Raw genomic sequence first — 23,478 nt, forward strand, 5'->3', positions numbered from 1 at the left:
GAAGAGGGTTTCGATAATAGTACATTATTTTATAATATATATATATATATATAAAATTATTGCTGATCCATTACTTTTCTGTTGGTAGTTCCCCTTGCACCTTATGTATTTGTTCACTCCACCAGCCCCAGCAATCTGTAAATTTTGTTCTTCCTTCTTCTATTCTCTTTTCTCTCCATTTTACACAGTTTTCTATTTCTCCATCTATCTCTGTATCTTGTTCCTATTTGCTAACTGCTATAGTCTGTCTTTATCTCCATTTTCCTCAGGGTGATCCTTCCTTGTTCCCTTCCTCAGACCTTGTATTGTTCTTTTTCTGTCTTTACTATTCTTGGTAAGCAACAGTCAGTAGATCCTACTGACTTTATCTCTTAAAGAACTATTAAACTTGTATTCTCTTCATTGTAATTCTTTTCCCTTTTCTGACACTGCAACAGTCTCTAAATTTAGCCCCTTAATGCAATATCTACATTGCTACAATATAAATTCCTAAAAACCTGAAATCCATCTAAAAGTTAAAAGTATTCAATAACTCTCTGGCAACAAATGAGTAAAACTCATTAGCCTGATGTGTGAGATTCTTTGGCTCATATCCTTCTGATCAAGATCTCCAGTGACTGAAAAAATCAAACCCAGTAAGTGGCCCTGATTCTGATAGTTTTTGAGAATATAAATCTTTTTTTTTAAGACTGTAAATCTTAAAACTGAAGAGACTACTCATCTTTCTTCCTTAGAGCAGCTGGTGGTGCTAAACTTCCATTAGTAAGCCCCACTCTTAGCCTTCCACACTCTAATGTAATCTGTTGTTTTGTTATGTGTTGTGGAGTTGCCTGCGACCCATAGCGACCCTATCTACAACAGCTCTGATGCCTGCCTGGTCCTGAGCCAGTCTCACTGATTCCAACATGCCTACCCCCGCTGCACTAGTTACTATGTCAATCCATCTCATTCGGTGTCTTCCTCTCCTGCACTGTCCCTCCACCCTTCTCAGCATGAAGTCTTTTTCTCCAAGGACCAGCCCCTTCTGGTCACTATGTGAGACAGAGCTTCAAAATCCTAGCCTCCAAGCAGAAACTTGGTCTCACCCTTTCCAATACAGACCTATTTGTTATCTTGGCAGTACATGGTATGTTCAAGATTCCTCTCCAGCACCACCACTCAAAGGCATCATTTCTTCTTCTTTTATCCTTAGTCACTGTCCAGCTCCCTGATGCATACCTAGTAATTGCAAAGACCATGGCCTGGACCAGCAGACCTTAGTCTCTACACTGACATCATCACTTTTCAGTACTCTGGAGAGTTCCATGACAGCAGATTTTTCCAATGCAAATCGTCTTCTGATTTCCTGACCACTGGTACCAAGAGTGTTGATTGTAGAGCCAAGCAAGCTATACTTATTAACAACCTCAATCTCTTTTTCATCCATCATGGTGCTGTCAATTGGCCCAGTGATGAGAATTTTTGCCTTCTTGATGTTGAGCTTCAATCCATAGTAGGAGCTACAGTCCTTGACTTTCTGCAGCAAATGCTTTAGGTTCTTCTCATTTTCAGCAAGCAGGATGTGTAATCTGTATAATGTAGGTTGGTAAGTCTCCAGTCCTGATGCCATATTCCTCCTCATGAAGCCCAGCTTCCCAAATGATCTGTTCTGCGTATAGATTGAAAAACTATGGAGACAAGATGTTTCCCTGGTGCATTCCTTTTTCCGATTTTTGAACCACTGAGTGCTTCCTTGCTCTGAGAACTGCTTCCTGAAACAAGTACAGGTTTCACATGAGCCCAACAAAGCGCTTTGAGATTCCTGTTCTTCTCAAGGTTAGCCACAATTTGTTGTGATCCACATAGTCAAAGGCCTTTGCAAAGTCACTGAAACACAGACAGACATCCTCTGGTACTTTTTGCTTGCAGCTAGAAGCCATGTCTCTAGTGCCATAACCTCTTCTAAACCCAGCTTGTATTTTTAGTAGTTCTCTGTTAATGTGCTGTTCCAGTTGTTTTTGGATAATCTTCAACAGGATTTTGCTTGCATGTAATATTAGTGATATTGTTCAATAATTTCCACACTCTGTTGGGTCATCTTTTTTGGAATGGGAATAAATGTTGATCTCCTCCAGTCAGTTGGTCAGGCAGTTGTTGACCAGATTTCTTGGTACAGCGTGGTGAACACATCCAGGGTAGCATCTGTTTGCTGAAATATGTCAATTGGTATTTCATCAATTCCCGGGGCTTTATTTTTTACCAAGTCCTTCAGAGCATCCTGAACTTCCTCTTTCATCACCATTCCCTCTTCATTATATGCTATTTCTTGAAATTCTTCTGGCTTTTAAATATGCTATATTCCTTCCCATATACATGCCTTGAATGCTTGCTAGTACTTGCCTGGGGATGTCCACTTTCCCAAGGTCAACCTGGTAAACTTATAACTGACAGGTAAGAGTCCACTTTAATTATCCTTTCCTAACACTCACCACTGTGAAAGGCACAGAAAAGTCTGCTATTTTTCTGAATTCCCAACTGAAATGATAACATATATCTTTAAGTAATGCATATATTTCTCTCTACACTAAACTCACGGAAGAGGGGCATGTCTTTATACCTATACTGTATGTCTAACACATTTGGGGAGGTATAGGATGGTAAAGCTTTGGCTCTCATACTTTGGACATGATCCTACGAAAGGCTATTCATTGGAAAGAGATATCATGCTTGGAGAGGTGGAGTGTGGACTGACATGGTGACTGCAGCAACGGGCTCCAGTTTACCAGAAATTATGAGGATGGTATAGGGTAGAATTCAAGTCTGCTGTTCATAGGGTTGCTGTGAGTCTGTACTGTATTTGATGGCACCTAACAACAGGAGAGTAAGCAGTCCGTAGCAAGTGATACTGCATGTCTTGAGGGCTTCAAAACTACTAGTGGTTCCAAGGGTGATTCATGGCAGTCTCCTCCCACTGTGTTTTACAGCTTCAGAAATCCAACTGAGGGTCATTATAAATTGGAACCAACTCAAAGGCAGTGAGTGTATGTGAGCACACTGTGGCTGTTGAAAAGAATTTAGGAAGTGAGTGACAGAGCAGAATAGAAAATGGCATTCCCAAACTTTCATTATCAATTGGAAAATTAGGTGAAAAAAAGAATCATTATTTTAAGAAAATACTGACTTAATGAATACATCAAACTAGTCATAGCATACAGGATTCCCTCAATTAAGAGTTCTTATTGAAGCAGAATTTTAGCTTACTGGCCTTTAACTGTGCCAAGAAAACTATCTGAGGGCATATTCTTTATTTGCAAATAATACTAAGTTTTCAGTGAAAACTTTAAGCAGCAAATTGTTGTTGTTTTTGTGCACTGTAGAGTAGGAATCGACCCAACGCTGACCTTCCAGTAGGTTTTCAGAGGCAGTCAGTTGCCCTGGAGGAGACTGCCCATCCTTCTCCCATGGTGTACCTGGTGGCCTCAAACCATGTATCTTTGGGAATGCAGCACAGCTTCTTCTGCAATTGTTGTTGTTAAGTGCCATAGAGACATACACCACTCATAGTGATCCTATGAATGAAAGACCTGAACACTTGTATAACTTTGTCATTTCCCCACGTTCATAGTGTTTTCAGAGGTGAGCCATTTAGGCTCCCATTAAAGAATTTAAGAATTCCCATATAATAATTTGCATTTAACAGCAAATTAAGTTCCCATTTAAGAATTTCCTCACAAATTGTTCAGTGACATTGGTGACACTTTTCACAACGTGTCAATACTATCATGATTGTTCCTTTCTAGTTCATAAAATTTAATTTTTTTAGTTATTGTTGAGAATGTGTGGATAAAAAAATCTATCAAGTTTTTACATGCATAATTCAGTGATACTGATCACATTTAAGTTATGTACTAATTCTCACCTTTTTTAAGATGTTTTTTCTACATTAACATAAATGCATTGCCTCCCATAGTTCTTATCTAATCTTCTGAGTTGCTTCTGTCAATCTGATCTAGCTTAGGTGGATCTTAAAAGAGTATAATGTTCAAGAAAGATTTTCTTGAGGTCATAAGCTAATCTATTTTGGGCTAAGAAGATTTCAGGAGATATCTGTTATTTATTATTTAAAGATTATCTGTGGTCAATTGTTTTAGGGAATTATTCAATCTCCAGAGTCCAGGAAAGCCTGGAGTCCAGGAAAATTTAGTTTTATATTCTGCAATTTCTCCCTTTTTGCCAGTCGTCTTCTATAAAATCAAAACATTCAGTAACAGCAGCCACACATTCAGTGCTTCTGGTGTCATCCTTGATTTTGCTCTTTTATGAGCATGATACCTCATCAATCTCATCTATTCTACCCCTTCTTCATAGACATAGCTAATTTCTTTATTTTGTAAGCACACATGTAACAAAAAATCATTGTTGTAATGTATCATTCTACTTGCTAAATTTATCTATTTGAGCAAGACAGTTTTTTTGAATTGAAATCATTAAAACATAATAAGGTCAGATGTATTCATTTTTGTAAATTAATGGGTATCTAAATAGACAATATTCTTAACATTCAGAGGAGGAGAAAAAGGTATGCAAAATATGCAACTAACACATACATATCTATTTACCACTATTGACTATTGTGTTAGTGCACATTTCACAGCGACATTTAGGACAACAGTAAAAAACCTACTATGTGATCATTTCATGCATTACTGATGTGTATTTGACAGTAATAAATGCTGAGGTGTGAGTTAAAAGTAGTGCTAGCTGCAATGGCTAAAGTTATATGTCAATTTGGCTGGGCCATGATTCTTAATGATTTGGCAATTATGTAGTAATGGAATCTGGAAGTCACAGAATGAAGCAGTCTCCTTCACTTCTGTGATCTGATGTGGTCATCTCTCTATTTTTGCTTAGTTCTGATTTTTCTTTTCAACATCTAGTCTTTGGAACCTAAATGAGAGTGTAGCAGACAAAAGTTCATTCTACCTGTAGGTTTTATTCTTTCCTCTTGAATTATAAATAAATATCAAAATCATCTACTGTGAATATTACTTCTTTTTTTCCTTTAATTTTATCTGAGGGCATCAAGGCCTTTTAGCACGACCAGCAGCTACAACTAATCAACCACTGAATAATCGTAAGCAATAAATTTTATGGGTAAAACATTATATCACTATGAGTTGCAGGCGACTCGATGGCACATAACAACAACAAAACATTATACACAATAGCCTAAGCTTTTTAATGACATAAAAATAATCAATGCCCAAATTATTTAAATACAAAAATTGGAAACCAATATTATGTTTCATGTAAATATTCCTATAAGCTGTATAATATAATTCAGTTCAGCAATAGTCTAACATAAAGGCTCACAGACAAATATCAGAATTCCACTGGCCAAAATATCAGAAATGTCTTCTATTTACTTTAGCTGCTCACTGTAGCTCTGATGACCTAGTGTTAAGGAGCTGCACTGCCATACCAAAGGTAAGCAGTTAGAATCCACTAGCTGTTCCACAGATTAAGATGGGCAATCTCTCCCTGTGTGATTTATTGCCTCTGAAAAACCTGCTGGAGTCAGTTCTGACTTGACAGTGCACAATTGTTGTGTATGTCCAGCAAACACCAAGCTCAATTCAATTCACTGCTATCAAGGTAGAACTAACTAACAGCTGACCATCAAACAGGTTTCCAAGAATGGAATTCACACTGGAGAAGACTGCTTATCTTTCTCCAGAGGAGCTGGGTTAGCAGTACAACTACCTGCTGACTTTAGCAGTCTCTCTTAATGTCCCTAGACTGCAACACTCATTCATACTTAGATTATAAAGGCTGTTCAATTCATATGTTCATCTGAAATAAATAATCTGTTGTGAATTTATTTTCCTCTCTTCTACTCAGACCTCACAAATGAAAAAATTTCTTAAACATTCTAAATTATCAAAGCTTAGCCTATTTATTCCTGTTGTATTCCAAAACTTGAAGAATTTTATTACAATATTTTGATGTTGTTAAAATTATTCATTTTTATGGAAGCTCTGGTGGCCTACTGGCAAAAAGCTGCACTGCAATCCCAGAGGTGTGTGGTTCAAATCCATCAGATGCTCTGCTGGAGAAGGAGGGGCAAGCTCCTCCTGTACCAGTCATATCAGATTTGATGGTACACACACAAAAAATAATAAAACTAAAAAAATTATTAGTTTAAAAAAATTATTCGTTTTTAGGACAAATGTTAACACTTCTACCTGAAATTCAGTAAAAATGGTCTTTTAACAAAATTCTAAAAATGTTCAAATTAATAAATATGCAAATACCTTTTTGTGTTCTTCATATTCTAATTTACTTAGCAATAGTGCCTTCTCAAGATCTGCTTCAAACATTTCAGATGTCAGCTAAAAAAAACAAAAACATGTTTCACAATAAACAGATTATATCACTTAACCAAAAAATAAATATCTAAACATGTTACATACATTTATATATAAAAGAAAACAGACACACTGAACAATAATCTGGATTCTCTAAGTTTACCTATGTTCAATTAAGAAACTTTTTATTTTATAGAAAATACCAACAAAGCAAAACAAAAACTTCCAATTTTCAAATTTCTCCCTTTGTTATTTATCACCTAACTTTTTAAACCATTCGCATAACTTCTAAAATCTTAAGTAACTTTTACATTTAAGCAAAGACATTCTGTTGTTATGTGCTTTCGAGCTGACTCTGACTCATAGTGACCCTATGTACAACAGCCCTGAACCCTGCTCTTTCCTGTGCCACTTTCATTATCTCTAAATTACCCGAGTCTCTGAGTCAATCTATCTCATCCAGGATCCTTCTTCTCTTGTGCTGTCCCTCCACCCTCTCAAGCACATGATGTCCCCCTCCAAGGACTCTGGACACTCCTTGCAACATGTCCAAACTATGTCAGATGGAGCTTCAGAATCCTTGCCTCTAAGGAGTAGCCTGTTTTCACCCACTCCAGGATCAACCTGTTTGCTCTCTTAGCAGTCCATGGTGCATTCAACACTCTTCTCCAGCATTACAACTCAAAGGCATCAATTCTTCAAAGAAAGACATTCTAGTAGACATCAAAGGGAACTCCAGTGATACAGTCCATAAATTCTGCTGCTAACTAAAAGGTGCCTCTTCTCTGGTGGTTCAAATCCACCACATGGGGCTGCTTTAGAGAAAGATGGGCTATATGTCACTCATACCCAGAGGCAATTTAAAACCTCTGAAAAGTATCTAAAGGGTCAGTTTTAAATCAGTCTCAACTCAATAGCAATGAGCAAATGTCAGAGACAGTAGCCACACATATAAAAGTTACTATTAAAAAACCTAAGAATGTTGAAGGCATAGCTACAGATATTTCTGTAACAGCTAGACACTGTCAGGGACTGAGTGACTGTGCTTCAAGGCTAAGGACAATGAGTCTTGGAGAATATCTAGATCATTTGGTACATCATAGTACACAAATGCAACACTCTACAACACAGTTTGATGAGTATTAATAGGCTCTTAAAAGCTATTGAGCTGCTATATAAGATACAACCACTGGTCTCCCTTTGCCTGGAATAAAGAAGGATGAACAAAACGAAAGACTCAAGAGAGGAAACAGTTAAAAAAAAAATAAAGAAAGAAGAGAGGCCTATGTGCACTACAGCCTCCTTTGACCTAAGACCTGAAGAACTATACTCAGCTCCTACTATCCACCAAGAACATAACAGAAGGTTGAATGGGAGAAAAATGTAGAACAAAACTTAAATTCATAAAAGAGATCAGAATTACTGATCTGTTTGAGGTTGGATGGCCTCCCAAGACTACAGTCATAACCAACCCACAGAGAACTGAAGTGATTCCCCGAGGACATCTCTCAAACAAATCACAGTTAGTTATAGAAGATAAGCAACACCTATGAGGAAATTACTCTTTGGAGCAATAAACTATATGAGACCAAAAGGGATTTGTTTTCTCAAAAACAAACATGAAAATGCAGAGAAGGATAGAGAAATTGGAAAAATGCAAATAGGTAACTAGGATGGAATCAGGGAGTGAGCAGTTAAATGTTGTAGAGATTGCAACCAATGTCATGTAACAATTTACATATCAATTGTTGGATGGAAAATTAATTTGCTGTGTACATTTTTACTTAAAGACAATAAAATGTCCTTGTCCAAAAAAAATAAACAAATAAAATCCCAGACAGTAGTGACACAAGGACAAGAGTGGGTACTTGTGAAAGTTCTGTTATTAAAAAACCCTGAGAACACTTAAAAGTAAGCATTATTAAACATTCCTTAAAGAGCTCTGGTGGCCTAAGTCCATAAGGAATTTCACTGCTAATCCAAAGTGGTGCCTTTCTGGTGGCCTGGATCCACCAGAGGCTTATCAAGAGGAAGATGGGCAATCTCATCCACCATCTCTGAAAACTCACTGGTCAGCTATGGGTCAGTTCTGATTTGGCAGCAATGAGTCGAATTTTGAAGATCATTTCTTTAATAATCTACTGGGACAGAACCTTTAAATATTGTGACTTAATGTCCTGTTTATATTTAACGTTACAGCATAATTACTTATAGTAAATCCTTTACCCTCAAAGTAATAATGTGAATGGCTGTCCATTTTTTCACCTATTGTTTCTTCTATCTCATACTCGTGTCATCTTAAATTATTATAGTATTCTCCCTTTTTGCCATGACCTACCAATCAAATCACTCTCACAAATTACAAAATCACTGTAGTAGCTGGATAGGAGTTTACATTATCTATCACTGGTGACAAGGTTAGTTTCCTTGAAGCTGAATACAGAATATTTACAACATCATGGAGCAAACATGGAATTGTGTATGTGTATGCCCACTCAATTTACTACATAATGAAAACATAAATTTAGTGAACATGTCTTAATTTTTTGGTCCAGAATTCTTCATTTATTCTTTTGAATACTGTATTTTCTTTCAATGTCCTATGCTTCTAGCAGGACTACTATGGCTTACAGTTAAAAATGGCTTCCCTAGGCTACTGTCTTTGATTTTCAATGCATGGCTGGCAACATGTCTATCTACAAGGTAACTGGCCAGTTTGTTATTCTGTTATATTTAAACTGACCAGGTTCAGCAGTAGAAGTGGAGATTCTTACTACCAGCAAAGCAGAAGCTGGAAATATAGCACAATGCTCCACAGTCAGGGATTCCTGAGCTAGCAGCCAGGACTTATTGTAGAGCACCAGCAGTCATAGCAAAGAAACAGGGATCGACATGAAAAAGAGATGACCTGTGACTGCTGCCACACAAGGCCAAACCCAGAAGCATTTACTAAGTTTGCTGAAAAACTTGAGAGGCAGCACCCTACCTGGCAGGAGTAGAAGAGCTTTGTAACTAACACTGATCTAAATTGCAAGGCTGACGTTCAGAGGGCCTATGAGTGTACTTGCCAAGCTGTCCTGACTTGTAAATGCTTAACTTCCCTAACAGACCTCATAACCATTACAGAGTACTGCAACAGGGTTGTAGATCGAACAATCGAGTGACAAGAGCCTTGGGCTGGTGTTAATATTTGCAGAAGCAGGTGCACGTGAAAGGGGTGGGGAGCATGTCTGACCTCACAGGAATGAGTTTTTTACTTTGAATATTCTTCATGGGATGGATAGTTTCCCTTTGAAGAGCCAACACAGGTCAGAGGCAGCCATCCTCACACTGTCTTTACAATTTTTACAATGACCAGTCACACTGTATACCACCCATCACTGTACCCAAATAGGCACCATTACCAACAACAGTATTTCTGGTGGGACAGTACAGGGCAAGTGATCCAACACCTTACTGCTAACACAGTGTTACAAAATGTTTCTCTCAAAAAGGTGTTATAAATACTAATCACTACTATCTGTGGCTGTAATACCATTTGAAAATGCATTTTCTTTCTTTGTATAACACAAGATTAGTTTAGGGTGTAACTTGAGTCAGTCTCTATTGAGCTATGTGAGATATTAAACAACCAAACAGAGGAAGCAGAGACAGGGTATGCCTGATGCCAAGGCACATGGAGATCCCAAGGAACCAGAAAGCATAGCTTAACAGTCAAGGACCATGAGGATCCAAAGAGTGAAGGGGAGAAGATAAGTGAAAGGATGTGTGTGTGTGTGTGTGTGTGTGTGTGTGTGTGTGTGTGTGTGTTAAATCATATGGCCACACAATCTGATGGGTAGAAGGAAGGGGGATGGGTAAAGGAAATGGGACAGATCTGGTATTAAAAACAATGTATACCACTCTTAAAAAAATTTAGAATGCACACCTATATTTATCACGACTGTTCACAATAGCAAGGAGTTGGAAACAACCTAAGTGCCCATCAACATGCGGATGTATAGAGAAGCTGTGCTATATTCACACAATGGATACTATGCTGCATTGAAAAACAAGCAACTCATGCAATATTATTCAGGGTGACCCTGGAGGGCATTAAGCTGAGTGAAGTATCTCAGTCACAAACGGATAAATACTGCATGGTGCCACTGTTGTAAAACAGGACTGACATCGGGGTTGGGTGGAGACTGAGAAAGATGGGTTCAATAATGTATACTGCATTGAAATGGATGAGAGAGAAAATTGTTTAAAAGGGATATGTGATTAGGTATTTTTGTCATAACGCAAGCCCAGAGGGAAGGCTGCATAGTGGAGTGGACATGGGGGAGGGATTGTAAAACAATGAAAAAATGTTTCTTTTACTTTTCCAAGAGAGGAGTGTATTGGGGGGGGAGGGTTAGGCAGGGAGAAAAGTGTAACAGTGATGAATGGAAATCCAAAGTCACTGTAAATTTTCATTGAAATTAGTAATAAAAAAATTTTTAGCTTTTTCTCTACAGCGAGGCGGCCGAGTGGCAGATGCAAAGATGCAGATCTTTGTGAAGACCCTGACTGGCAAGACCATCACTCTTGAGGTCGAGCCCAGTGACACCATTGAGAATGTCAAAGCCAAAATCCAAGACAAGGAGGGCATCCCTCCTGACCAGCAGCGTCTGATATTTGCGGGCAAACAACTAGAGGATGGCCGTACACTCTCAGACTACAACATCCAGAAAGAGTCCACCCTGTATCTGGTGCTGCGTCTCCGTGGTGGCATTATTGAGCCTTCCTTGCGTCAGCTTGCCCAGAAATACAACTGCGACGAGATGATCTGCCGCAAGTGTTATGCTCGCCTACATCCCCGTGCTGTCAATTGCCGCAAGAAGAAGAGTGGGCACACCAACAACCTGCGCCCCAAGAAGAAGGTCAAATAAGAGCCCTCTCTTCACTGGCTCCCTTGTCTCTTGTAGGTGGCCTTCTTCTGAGCCCCATGACCCTGGGCCCTCAATAAAGTCTCTTTCATTGAACTGGAAAAAAAAGAAAAAAGAAAAAAAAATTTAAAAAATTAACTGAAAAGCTAAAATGATGAAAGGAAAAAAAAAATTTAGAAAAAAAGAGTCAAGGACCAGAGCTCGATGGTGGTGATCTTTGTAAAAGGGAAAGGAGCGGGTGGCCGAGCTGAATTTTGAATCTGCAGCACAGCTTCTTACCTCTAGGCTGTCGGAGCAGCCTTTTAAAGCATTATTAGTCTTTAATTATCTTGTCTGCTAACTTACGGTCCTCACACAAGGTCTCCACTGGATCTTTCCTAATTTCCCCACTCCGTCCTTCCTCCCATGAAACCTCAGAAGAAAAATTGATGCCTTTGATTTGTGGTGGTGGAGAAAAGTTCTGAATATCCCACAGACTGCCAAAAGAGCGAACAAGTGGAAAGACTACCTTCCAATTGGGCGGTGGATGCCTGGGACCCGTTTCATTGCTTTCAAAGTTCCTTTGAAAAAGAGTTTTGAAGGGGATCTTTCACCAGAAGAGTGTTTTTCTCCTCTGGATCTTTTTAACAATGTCCAAGAACAAAATGAAGAACTCGGACTGATTATTCATTTAACGTATATGCAACGTTATTATAACCAAGAGGATTTACCAGAAACTATTCCTTACTTTAAAATTTTTACAGTTGGGCATCAAATACCTGATGATGACACTATTTTTAAGTTCAAAAGTGCTGTTAATGGGTTTTTGAAGGAAAATAAAAATAATGACAAACTTATTGGGGTCCACTGCACGCATGGTTTGAACAGGACTGGCTACCTTATCTGCAGATTCTTGATTGACATGGAAGGCATGAGGCCAGATGACACAAATGAATTATTTAATAAGTGCCGGGGGCGTTGCATAGAAAGGAAGAATTACATTGAAGACCTGCAGAATGGCCCCATCAGAAGGAATTGGGGTTCTGATGTATCCAGGTAAGACGACTTCGAAGACTCCTTGCATTTCATGGAACCAGTCCATGCTGGAAATAAGTTTGTTTACTACGGACCTCAGTATAAAGGCCACCACACCCAAGTATACCCAGCTCGTTCTTGCCACTTCTCCTCGCGGACCCAGGAGCTGCCTCAGCCAGTCAGGCATTTTTCACAGAATCCGAATGTTAATTGGAGAGGCCTTATTCCTCCTCCCTGTCCCGCTGGACAGGACTATTCACAGAGCCGCTACTCCTGGAACATACAGCAGTCCAGCGATCCAGGATCAGGGGTTCCCTTCTTACCAGCCTCACAGGCGGCGGCATTAATGACTGCGGGGGATGGCGGAGTGATCTCTGGAGATCAGAGCTGACCTGACTACTTAGCCGGGTCATCAGGGGTCTCGTATGATCTACTTTATTGCTCCTTCATGTGGTAAAGAGTGAGGGAAGTTTTTATTGATATTTTACCTCTTTGCTAATGAATTTGCAGAAATTGCAGCAGTAAAGGAGAAAAAGCCATCATTCCAGTCTTAATGGTTTTTAAGGAAATATTTTGGAACTGATAAAATAAAGAATCTCCTTACAAATAAAAAAGAGTCAAGGACCTTATCTGCAAAGCTGACAGAAAAGTTTCCCCTAGAGTCAGGACTTTGAATTTGGACTTCTAACCTGCTAAACTATGAAAAAATAAATTTTTGTTAAAGCCATCAGTGAGGGGTATTTGTTATCACAGCACCAGATAATTAAGACAGAATCTGACACTAAGAGAGTAGAATGCTGCTCCAACATATCCCTAAAATGATGAAGTCATTCTGAATTGGGTAATGGGGAAAAGCTGGAAGAATTTTACAGTAAAAGCCTAGATCACCTTGAAGAAACAGCTTTTAAATCATGGATGTCAAAGACAATTCTGGTGAGGGTTCAAATGTCACTATAAAAGGTCCTAAAAAGAAAGTGTTGAATGAAATGTAATTGGAGAAAAGATGATGCATTTTATGTAGTACAAAGATCCAGAAGAATTTTTAAATATTAGGTGAAAGGTAAAAAGTGATAAACTAAACTATCTGACTGATGTCTTTTAAGCAGTATCTTAAGGAAAATAGAGGAAACAGACTTAAAATTATGCTAAATAAAATCAGAGCTTAAAAAGTTAGAAAATTCTGGAGCTCTAGTGGCCTAGTGGCAGGAAGCTGCACTGCAATCCCAGAGGTACATAGTTCGAATCCACCAGATGCTCTGCTGGAGAAGGCGGGACAATCTCCTCCTGTACCAATCAGATCCGTTTTGACGGTACCCACACAAAAATAATAAAATAACATTTTTTTAAAAATTGGAAAATCCTATTGTACAAACCAAGCAGCTGTTCTAGAATGCTGACTGGGGAGTCAAATGGCTTCACAATCTTTTATTAGAAAGAGTAAGCCTGGGAATAATGATCTAACCAACTACCACAGCAGAGACATCAGCTATGAATCGCTCAGCATCCTTCAAACTATTTTTGGCTAAGTTAAATCAGGCAGGTTTCTGTTAACTAAAACAAAAATCAACTTCAAAAATGGGCAATTTAATTCCAAAGAATATCTTAAAAACTGGAAAAATGTTAATATTGAACCTCATAAACTGAACTTGTCATTTCTACCAGTTATCACTCTGATAGTATCTCATTTAATCCTATAATAACTTAAAAGTATCTCATTCAATCCTATAATAACTTAATAAAACTAAAGAGGGGGAAAGAAGAAATTTATTACAGAAAAATACCCATTTAACTCAGAGAAAACTGAAGCCAGAATTAAGAAAGTAAATATAGTAGCAAATAAAAGTTTTTAACACTATATAATTTGATTAAGCCCAAAGTAAACTGTACATATTCTATGTATTAATGAAAAGAACTAAGAAATTAATCTAATCTGAATGAATAATGTTTTTCACTGCAACTCATAACAGTCTTACATACCACAGCTCTGAACCCTGCCCTGTCCTGAGCCAGTCTCACTGATTCCATCATGCCAATCCATTTCATCTGGGGTCTTTCTCTCCTGCACTGTCCCTCCACCCTTGCAAGCACAATGTCCAAGGACTGGTTCCTCCTGGCCACGTGCCCAAAGAATGTGTGATGGAAATTAAAAATCCTTGCCTCCAAGGAGAAACTTGGTTTCACCCTCTGCAAGACAGACCTATATATCCTCCTGGCAGTCCATAGTATGTTCGATACTCTTCTCCAGCACCACAACTCAAAGGCATCAATTCTTCTTCTGTAATCATTAGTCACTGTCCAGCTCTGTGATGCACAGCAAGTAACTGCAAAAACCAAGGCCTGGGTCAGGCACACCTTAGTCTCTAGACTGACAACACAAGTGTTCACTGTGGAGCCAAACAAGCTGAAATTATTAACAATCTCTATATTGTTCCATCCATCAGGGTGCTGCCAACTGGCTCAGTAGCTAGAATCTTTGTTTTCTTGATGTTGAGCTTCAATCCATATTGAAGACTATCGTCCTTGACCTGCTGCAGCAAATGCTTCAGGTCCTCCTGAGTTTCAGCAAGTTGTATCATCTGCACAACACAAACTATTGATTAATCTTCCTCCAATTTTGATGCCAGCCTCCCAAAAGGTATGGTTTTGCATACAGATTGAAAAGGTTTGGCGACAGGATGCATTACTGACACACCCTCTTCCTAATTTTGAACCATGCAGTGTTTCCTTGCTCTATTCTGAAAACTGCTTCCTGGTGCAGGTATAAGCTTGCCTGAGTACAAGAGAGAGAGAAAGAGACAGACACACATACACACACACACACACACACACACACACACACACAGAAAGAGCAGTTGGCCTAGTGGACAGAAAGCCATGCTCCCAAGCCAGAGGTGGGTGACTCTACTCTGCGGCCCTCAGGCCTGCCTTTAATTGTTTTTGGTGAAACATTCTTCTAGGTCGTGTAACCCTGGTATGTCCACTTACTGTACAGAGGTAACTTGCAGTTGCTGTGAAGTCAATACTGTTACCCATGGTGGACAGTGTTTGGTGAAGCTCCCAAATTAAAACAAGCTTGGAAGCAGGAGTGGCATCCACTTCCACAATAGCTTGCCTCTAGAAACCCTATGAACCTGGAGAAAGGACAAGAGATAAACAAGAAGTGTCCAGGACTTTCGTTCATAGGGTCACTCTGAGTCGCCTGCAACTCGATGGCACTTAACAACAAAAACACCACCACCACCACAATAAAGTGTTCTGGGATTTTCATTTTTTCTTAGATTAGCCACAATTTATTGTGAACTACATAATTAAATGCCTTTGCCCAGTCAATGAAGCACAGACAGACATTTCTCTGGTATTCTTTGGTTTTAGCCAAGATCAATCTGACATTGAAAATAATGTCTCTTAATTAAAACAGACATTTGGGGGGGGGGGAGAAGAACGAACTGGGGAGGAGGGTAGAGAAAACAGTGCAACAATGAATGAATGAGAACCCAAAATCTCTGTAAATGTTCATTAAAACTAATAAAATTTAATAATAATTTAAAAAAAAAAGAAAATAATGTCTCTTGAGCCATAGCCTCTTCGAAAGCCAAGTGGTCGATGAGTGATTTCTTCAGGCTTATGTCCCAGGGGCAAGTGGCAGGAAGAGTGCACAGTCAAAAGAGAACCCTGGCAGAATATCCATTTATACTCTAAAGGCTGATTGCTGACCACCCTACTAAGGAAAATACCTTTCCACTAGTAGGTTAATCATATCTTGGGTGGTAATTATACTACTTTACACTACACAGTGAGAAAGGACTCAGATCACAGTATGACCAACCCCTCTGAGAATCACAGCCTTACCAAGTTAGCACATAAAATTAACAGTGACAAGAAGAAAATTATAACAGTACAATATCTGGACAGTATTAACATTGAGCAAAGAGGTCTTGATGTCATAATGTGTAACATTCTGGTATGCTAATCAAAAGGTTGAAAGTTTGAATCCATCAGTGGTTCCAAGAAGAAAAAGATGGCTATTCGCCTACTGCAAAGACTCAAAGCCTCCGAAACTTTGTGACAAGTTCATGGCATTGAATTTAACCGTGAGCACTGACACGGTTTAATTATGTTGTTGTTAAGTGCCAGAGTCGAGTACAATTCATGGCTAGCAACTCTATGAACAGATCTGAATCTTGTAATATCCTGTCCCATCCTCATCATCTCTGACATACATGAGCCCATTGCTACAGCCACTGGGAGAGTGAAAGAGAGATCCTTCAGTGACCCAACACCTTTCCAAGCCTGCTATCTTTTCCCAAGGAATAGTCCCTCCTAAAAACATGATCTGTCACTCAGATGTATCCTGGCTGAAAGCACAGAATACCAAAAGAAAGTCTATTTGGGCTTTATGTACTATGCAAAGGCTTCTCATTGTGTGGATCATGAACAAATTATGGCTAAAATTGAGAAGATTGGGAATCCTTGAGCACTCAATTGTGCTCATTACAATGAAACTTAGACCTAGATCTAAATGGCACAAGGGAACACGGCATGGTTTAAAATCAAGAAAGGTAGAGAAATTCAATTGCATTTCTCTACAATGACAAAGAGAAAACAGACCTGGAGCTTAGAAAAACAATACTCTTCACAGTTGCTAACCACAAGATATAATAACTGGGAGTAAATCTAACCAGAAGCAAAAAGGATCTCTTCAAAGAAAATTACAAAACATCACTACAAGAAACAAAAGGAGACCTGGAGTAGTGGAAAAAATATCCCTTTTTCATGGATAGGAAAACTCAATATTGTGAAAATGACAATACTACCAAAGGCAATTTACATATTCAATGCAATCCCAATACAAATACCAATTCCATTCCTCAACGAGATGGAAAAGGCAATTTCCAATTTCATTTAGAATGGAAAGAAGCCCATAAAAGCAAAGCACTCCTTAAAAAAAGAGAAATAAGGTAGGAGGCATCTCACTCCCTGATTTCAAATCCTACTACACTGCCGTGGTGGTCAAGACAGGATGGTACTGGTATAATGAAAGACATATAGATCAATGGAATAGAATAGAAAATCCAGAAATTAGCCCGTCTACCTATGGTCAACTGATTTATGACAAAGAGATGAAATCAGTTAAGTGGGGGAACGACAACCTTTTTAACAAATGGTGCTGGCAAAATTGGAAAACTATCTGTAGAAAACTCAAGTGAGATCCACGCGTCACTCCGTACACAAACACCAACTCAAAATGGATCACAGATCTGGGACTAAAACCAAGGACTATACATTTCATTAAAGAAAAGCTTGGAAGAACTCTAGAAGTCCTAATCCACAACATAAACAGTCTTCCAAGCATCCTGAAAAATCTACAATCAGGAGAGGATAAAATAGATCAACGGGACCTTCAAATCCCTATGCACACCTAAAATCTTCTCCAACAGAGTGAAAAAGGAAAGCCACAGACTGGGAAAATTTGGTAATGACATGTCGGATAAAGGACTTATATCTAGAATTTATAAAATACTTGAGCACCACAACAAGATAAAGGTAAACAACCCAATTGAAAAATGGGCACAGGATATGAACAGACATTCAGATGGCGAACAAACACATGAAGACATGTTCGAAATCCCTAAATCTAAGAGAAATGCAAATCAAACCAACTATGAGATATCGCCTCACTCCAGTAAGAACAAACAAATTTAACAGCAAACAATAAATGCTGGTGAGGTTTCAGAGAAAACTGACATCCTTATTCACTGTTGGTGGGAGTGTAAAATGGTGCAACCACTATAGCAGGAAGTATGGTGCTTTCTCAAAAAGTTGCAAATAGAAATACCATTTGACCCAGCAATTCTACTACTGGGAATACACCCTAAAGAAACCATATCTGCCACCAAGCTGACAGATGCACAACCATGTTTACTGCTGCTTTGTTCACTATAGCAGAGAGTTGGAAACAACTCAAGTGCCCATCAACAAACGAATGGATAGAGAATTTGTGGTATATTCACACAATGGAATACTACACAGCATTGAAAAATAAGGAACTCATGGATTATTATACAAAATGGGTGACCGTGGAGGACGTTATGCTGAGTGAAGTACCTGTCACAAAAGGACAAATACTGCATAATACCACTGTTGTAAAGCAGGACTGGCATCGAGGTTTGGGGGAAATTAAGAGGGGATAAATAATGTATACTGATGTAAAACAGATGAGGGATAACTGTTCAAAAGAAATACATGGTTAGGTATTATTGTCATGACAGATGTCCAGAATGAAAGCTGCATAGTGGAGAGGACTTGGGGGGAGGGTGGATATATAACAATGAAAGAATTTTTTTTCACTTTACAAAGAGAAAAGTGAACCAGAAAGGAGGGGTGTGCAGAGAGGAAAGTGTACAACAATGAATAAATGGAAATCCAAAGTCTCTGTAAACTTTCATTAAAATAAAAATATCTAATGGACAGCTAGAAGAACAAACAGGTAAGTCTTAGAGAAACTGAAGGCAGAATTCTCCCAAAAGGCAAGGATAATAAAATTTCATCTCACAGATTTTAGGGAAGACTATTCCTTGGAGACGGACATCATGCTTGGAAAGATGAAAGGTCAGCAAAAAAGGGGAAGATCCTTAATGAGACGGACTGTGACTGATGCAATAGGCTTAAGTGTACCAAAGATGATGCAGATGGCACAAAACAGGATAGGGTTCAGATATGTTGTTCATAGGGCCTCTATGAGTTTGTAGTCAACGTGACAGCATCTAACAACAACAAGGTGTTCTGGCAGTGTTTTGTTTGGTTTTTTTGGGTTCATTTGTTTATAGGACACCTGTTTTCTCTTGTGCAGGTATAGTGCTATTACTTCATTATTTATTTGTTTTAACTTTAAAAAAATGACAGGAGTCCAGAGCGAAGGCTGTATAGTGGAGTGGACCTAGGGGGAGGAATTGTAAAACAATGAAAGAATTTTTCTTTTACTTTTCCAAGAGGGTAGTGTATTGGGGGGAGGGTTGCGAGGGGAGAAAAGTGCAACAATGAATGAATGGAAATCCAAAGCCTCTGTAAATTTAATTGAAATTAATAAGAAATTTTTAAAAAAAAAGAAGGAAAAAATAGCATTGGTTTCAATTCTTTCAAGATCAAACTCTTTAACTGAAGTAAGTTTTTATTATTATTATGCTCGGGCCTATGGCCCTCAGACCTTATTTTAACTGTTTTTAGTCAAACATTCTGTTGTATAGATGTTAACTCATGGTTGCTGAGATGCTAAACATGTGACACTGATATGTCAAATGTGATAAGCGTTGCCCATGGTGGACAGTGTTTGATGAAGCTCTCAAAACAAGCTTGGAAGCAGAAGTGGCACTCACTTTCGAAACAGCTTGCCTCTGGAAACTCTACGAACTTAGACAAACAATGTAAGTTATACGTGTTCAGGACTTTCACTCATTGGGTCACTGTGAGTCATCTACGACTCAACAGCACTTAACAACAACAACGCCTTTGCTGAGCTTCAGCATGATATACTAACTGATCATGTCAATTTTATATATCAAATTAATCTCTAAATTTCCTTCTGACATGTGACTCCATTTGGGGGAGGATTTAGTCTGTTCTTTGATCCTTCTAATCATGTGATTAAAGAACCTTCTATTATTTAATTTTTTTTAACTCATCTAGCTCCCTCTTTATTTCAGTCTCCCAGCCACTTTTCTATCTCCGTCTGTTGTTTGCTGTTGCATGCTGAAGAGTTGGAACCTGACCCTCATACCTGATCCTCCAGTGGGTTTTCAGAAGCAGTAAACTGCATGAGACTGTCCGTCCTCACCCATGAAGCCACTGGCAATTTCAGAGTCAAAACATGTGCCTCTGGGACTGCAGGACAACTTCTTACCACTACACATAATAGCCTTGTTTTATAACATTATTATCAGTGTCCTCATCTGTTGTCCTATCCTGTACTATCCTCATAATCTCTATTGCGCTCATATTTATTGCTGCAGTCAATATGTCAATCTGTCTCATGGAAGGTCTGACTCTTCTTTACTGACATTCCATCTTTCCACATATGGTGTTCTTTCTAAGGACTAGATCTTCCTGATAACATGCCCAAATAATGTGTGATGAAGTCTCACCTTCCTTCCAAGGAATACCCTAACTTTACTTCTCCCAATACAAATCTGTTTGTTTTTTGGCAGCCACGATATCCTCAGTATTCTCTACCAATACTGCAATTCAACAGCATCAACTCTTCTTTCATGTTCCCCATTTACTATCCAATATTCACATGAATACGAAGCAACTAAAAAACACCACAGCTTGTGTCAGGTATGTACACCCTACTTAAGTCTTTAAAATGACATATCTGCTCTTCAGCACTTTAAAGAGATCTAAAACAGAAGATTTTCTCAATGGAATATATGTTGGCTGAAAGGAGACCTTGGCTGAATGCAGACAGCACCAGAGGAATGTCTATCTGTGCTTCATTGACTATGCAAAGGCATTTGACTATGTAGATCACAGCAAACTGTGGCTAATTCTGAGAAGAATGGGAATCCCAGAACACTTGATCGTGCTCATGCAAAACCTATACTCGGTCTAGGAAGCAGTCATCAGAACAGAGCAAGGAAACATTGCACGGTTCAAAATCAGAAGTGTGTCCAGGATGTATTCATTCTCCATACTTTTTCAATCTGTATGTGAAACAGATAATCTGGAAGCCTGGGCTCTATGAGGAGGAATGTAGTATCAGGTTTGGAGGAACACTATCACTTGCTGCAACTGAGGAGGACCTTAAGTATTTGCTGCAGAAGATCAAGGACTGTAGTCTTCAAAATGGATTACATCTCAACATCAAGAAAACAAAGATTCTCACCAGTGGGTTAACTGGCAGCACCACATGGAGATGACATTGAGATTGTTAACAATTTCAGCTTGCGTGGCTCCACAATCAACACTCTTGGTACCAGCAGTCACGAAACCAGGAGACAAATGGCATTAGGAAAATGTGCTGTCAGGGATCTTTCCAGAGTGCTGAAGAGCAATAATGTCAGTCTAGAAAAACTAAGATGTGCCTGATCCAGGCCATGGTCTTCACAAATACTTGCTATGCATCAGAGTGCTGGATAATGACTAAGGATTACAGAAGAATCAATGCCTTTGAGTTGTGGTGCTAGAGAAGAGTACTGAACATTGACTTCCAAGAGAACAGGTTTGTTCTGGAAAGGGCAAAACCAAGTTGTTCCTTGGAGGTAAGGATTTTGAAGGCCCATCTCACAGACTTTAGGCCTGTTGCTAGGAGGGTCTAGTCCTTGGAGAAGGACATCATGCTTAGAATGGTAGAGGGACAGTATAGCAACTGGGATAATGGGAGTCGGTGTACTGGAGACAGTGAGACTGGGTCAGGATAGGGCAGGGTTCAGTGCTATAGTTCATTGGTTCGCTATGATTTGCCATTGACTGTAAGTCACAAAATAACAGCATGTCTTTTGATTTCTTGACTGTTGCTTCCATGAATGTTGACTGTGGATTTGGGTAAAATTAAATCCTTGACAACTTCAATCTTTACCCCATGTACCATGATACTCTCAATGGATCAATCCAGTTGTGAGTTTTGTTTTCTTAGGTTGAAAGTGTAATCCAAAGGAAAGCTTAGCTTGAGTAAAGCTGTATCATCAACTTGATAATTTAGGAATAGGAAAATTAGTATAATTTTTGTATATGAAAAAAGATAGCAAGAAATAGTCAAGAATTACATACTATCCAACTTTCTGCATGAGTCAACCTCTTCACTGTCTTGTATCTCACTGGCATGGCTTTCTGACTAGTCTAAGAACTGCCTGGATCCTCCAAATTTATTTGAAATCTATTATTCCACACAAGAAAGAGGATTCCAAGTGGTATGCTGTCCAGCTATCCCAAAGTTTGCCCTATTTCTTCCTTATCCTTTAGTATCACTATCCCAGGGACCATTCTTCTAACCTAAATTCATGGGGGTTTTTTCTAAGGAATTCATCTATATGTAACAGAAAGTTCTCAAAGTTCCCGGCTTTGGATGGTATCCTTACCTAAGTTAGGGTTAAGACAGTATTTCCTTTTCATAATTACCTGGTCATTCTGATTGCAATCAAAGGGACAGGAGGAAAAGTAGTCAGGTATCTATGTTCAAGTTCTCAAACTGCAAGAAATTTTTATTTTGGTGCTAATTTTATTACTTCCTTATTAATTATTTAGTGCACTGGAATAAATTCTGGTGAAGATACAGGTAAATTCTATTATTATTTAAATAATTATGTTAAGTTTTACATTTGGACATGTGAAAAATAAAAATTAATTCAAATAGGAAGTTTATGTCACAACAAATGCTCCAGAAAGAAAAGAATCAAAACCCTCTAGAAATATTATTTATCCAAGATATCAGTCTCTGGATTTCTGTACAGCTCCAGTGTAATAAATGGTGCTCATAACGGTGAACCTAACACAACGAAAAATCCTGAAGAAAAATTACCAAAACTTTTAAGTGCAGAGTTTAGTACAGTTCAACTCTTTAAAAACTAGTAAATCAAGCCTGCTAGGTGCGACCATGGCAGTAGACCAAACATCTAACCATTCCAAATACATTAAATGACTTTATAAACAAAAGGTGCGGTCTGGTGACCTAAAGGGTAAAGAGTTGCACTGCCAACCCAAAGGCAAGTGGTGCAAATCCACCAGTTGCTTTGTTGGAAAAAGATGGGAAATCTCCTCCCACACGATTTATAGTCTCTGAAAATTTGCTGGAGGGTCAGCTACAGCTAGGTTCTGACTTGACAGTATGTAACAGCAACATAAAAGCCAATAACTAACTATCCAATTCCTATTTGTATCTCCTAGAGTAAATTCTATTGGCTTCGTGGTAAGGAGCTGTATTGCCAAACCAAAGGTAAGCAGTCTGAATCTCCTTCCGTACAATTTAGTGCCTGCAAAAACACACTGGAAGGTTGGCTGTAAGGCAATTCTGACTTGAGGGTGCATAACAACAAAAAAGGAGTACAGTCTAGGCTCAGCAAGTTACTCCTCTAGATATTGCTTGAATAATGATTACGTTTCATTAATTACATATTTCACTGGGTTGTTACTAATCTTATCTATTTAGTATAGGTATAGAAGAACAAGTACCACATAAACAAATTAAAGACACAAATCAATGCCATAACCTTTACTGT

General features: G+C 38.7%; 1 protein-coding gene and 1 pseudogene across 2 annotated transcripts in view; one reads left to right on the forward strand and one right to left on the reverse strand.

The window, feature by feature from the left end:
• GKAP1 (G kinase anchoring protein 1) overlaps positions 1–23,478 on the reverse strand; it is a 232,528-nt gene that overhangs the window by 191,534 nt on the left and 17,516 nt on the right. For both annotated transcript variants that reach the window (XM_006901950.1, XM_006901951.1), the window contains one exon: positions 6,294–6,371. In XM_006901950.1, coding sequence (XP_006902012.1) covers positions 6,294–6,371 — 78 coding nt within the window. The remainder of the gene's footprint in view (positions 1–6,293; positions 6,372–23,478) is intronic.
• On the forward strand, positions 9,036–12,662 carry LOC102855610 (annotated as a pseudogene).

This window comes from Elephantulus edwardii, unplaced genomic scaffold (genome assembly GCF_000299155.1).
Source record: "Elephantulus edwardii isolate Elephantulus edwardi_28Jun2011 unplaced genomic scaffold, EleEdw1.0 scaffold00353, whole genome shotgun sequence".
NCBI classification, from domain to species: Eukaryota; Metazoa; Chordata; class Mammalia; order Macroscelidea; family Macroscelididae; genus Elephantulus; species Elephantulus edwardii.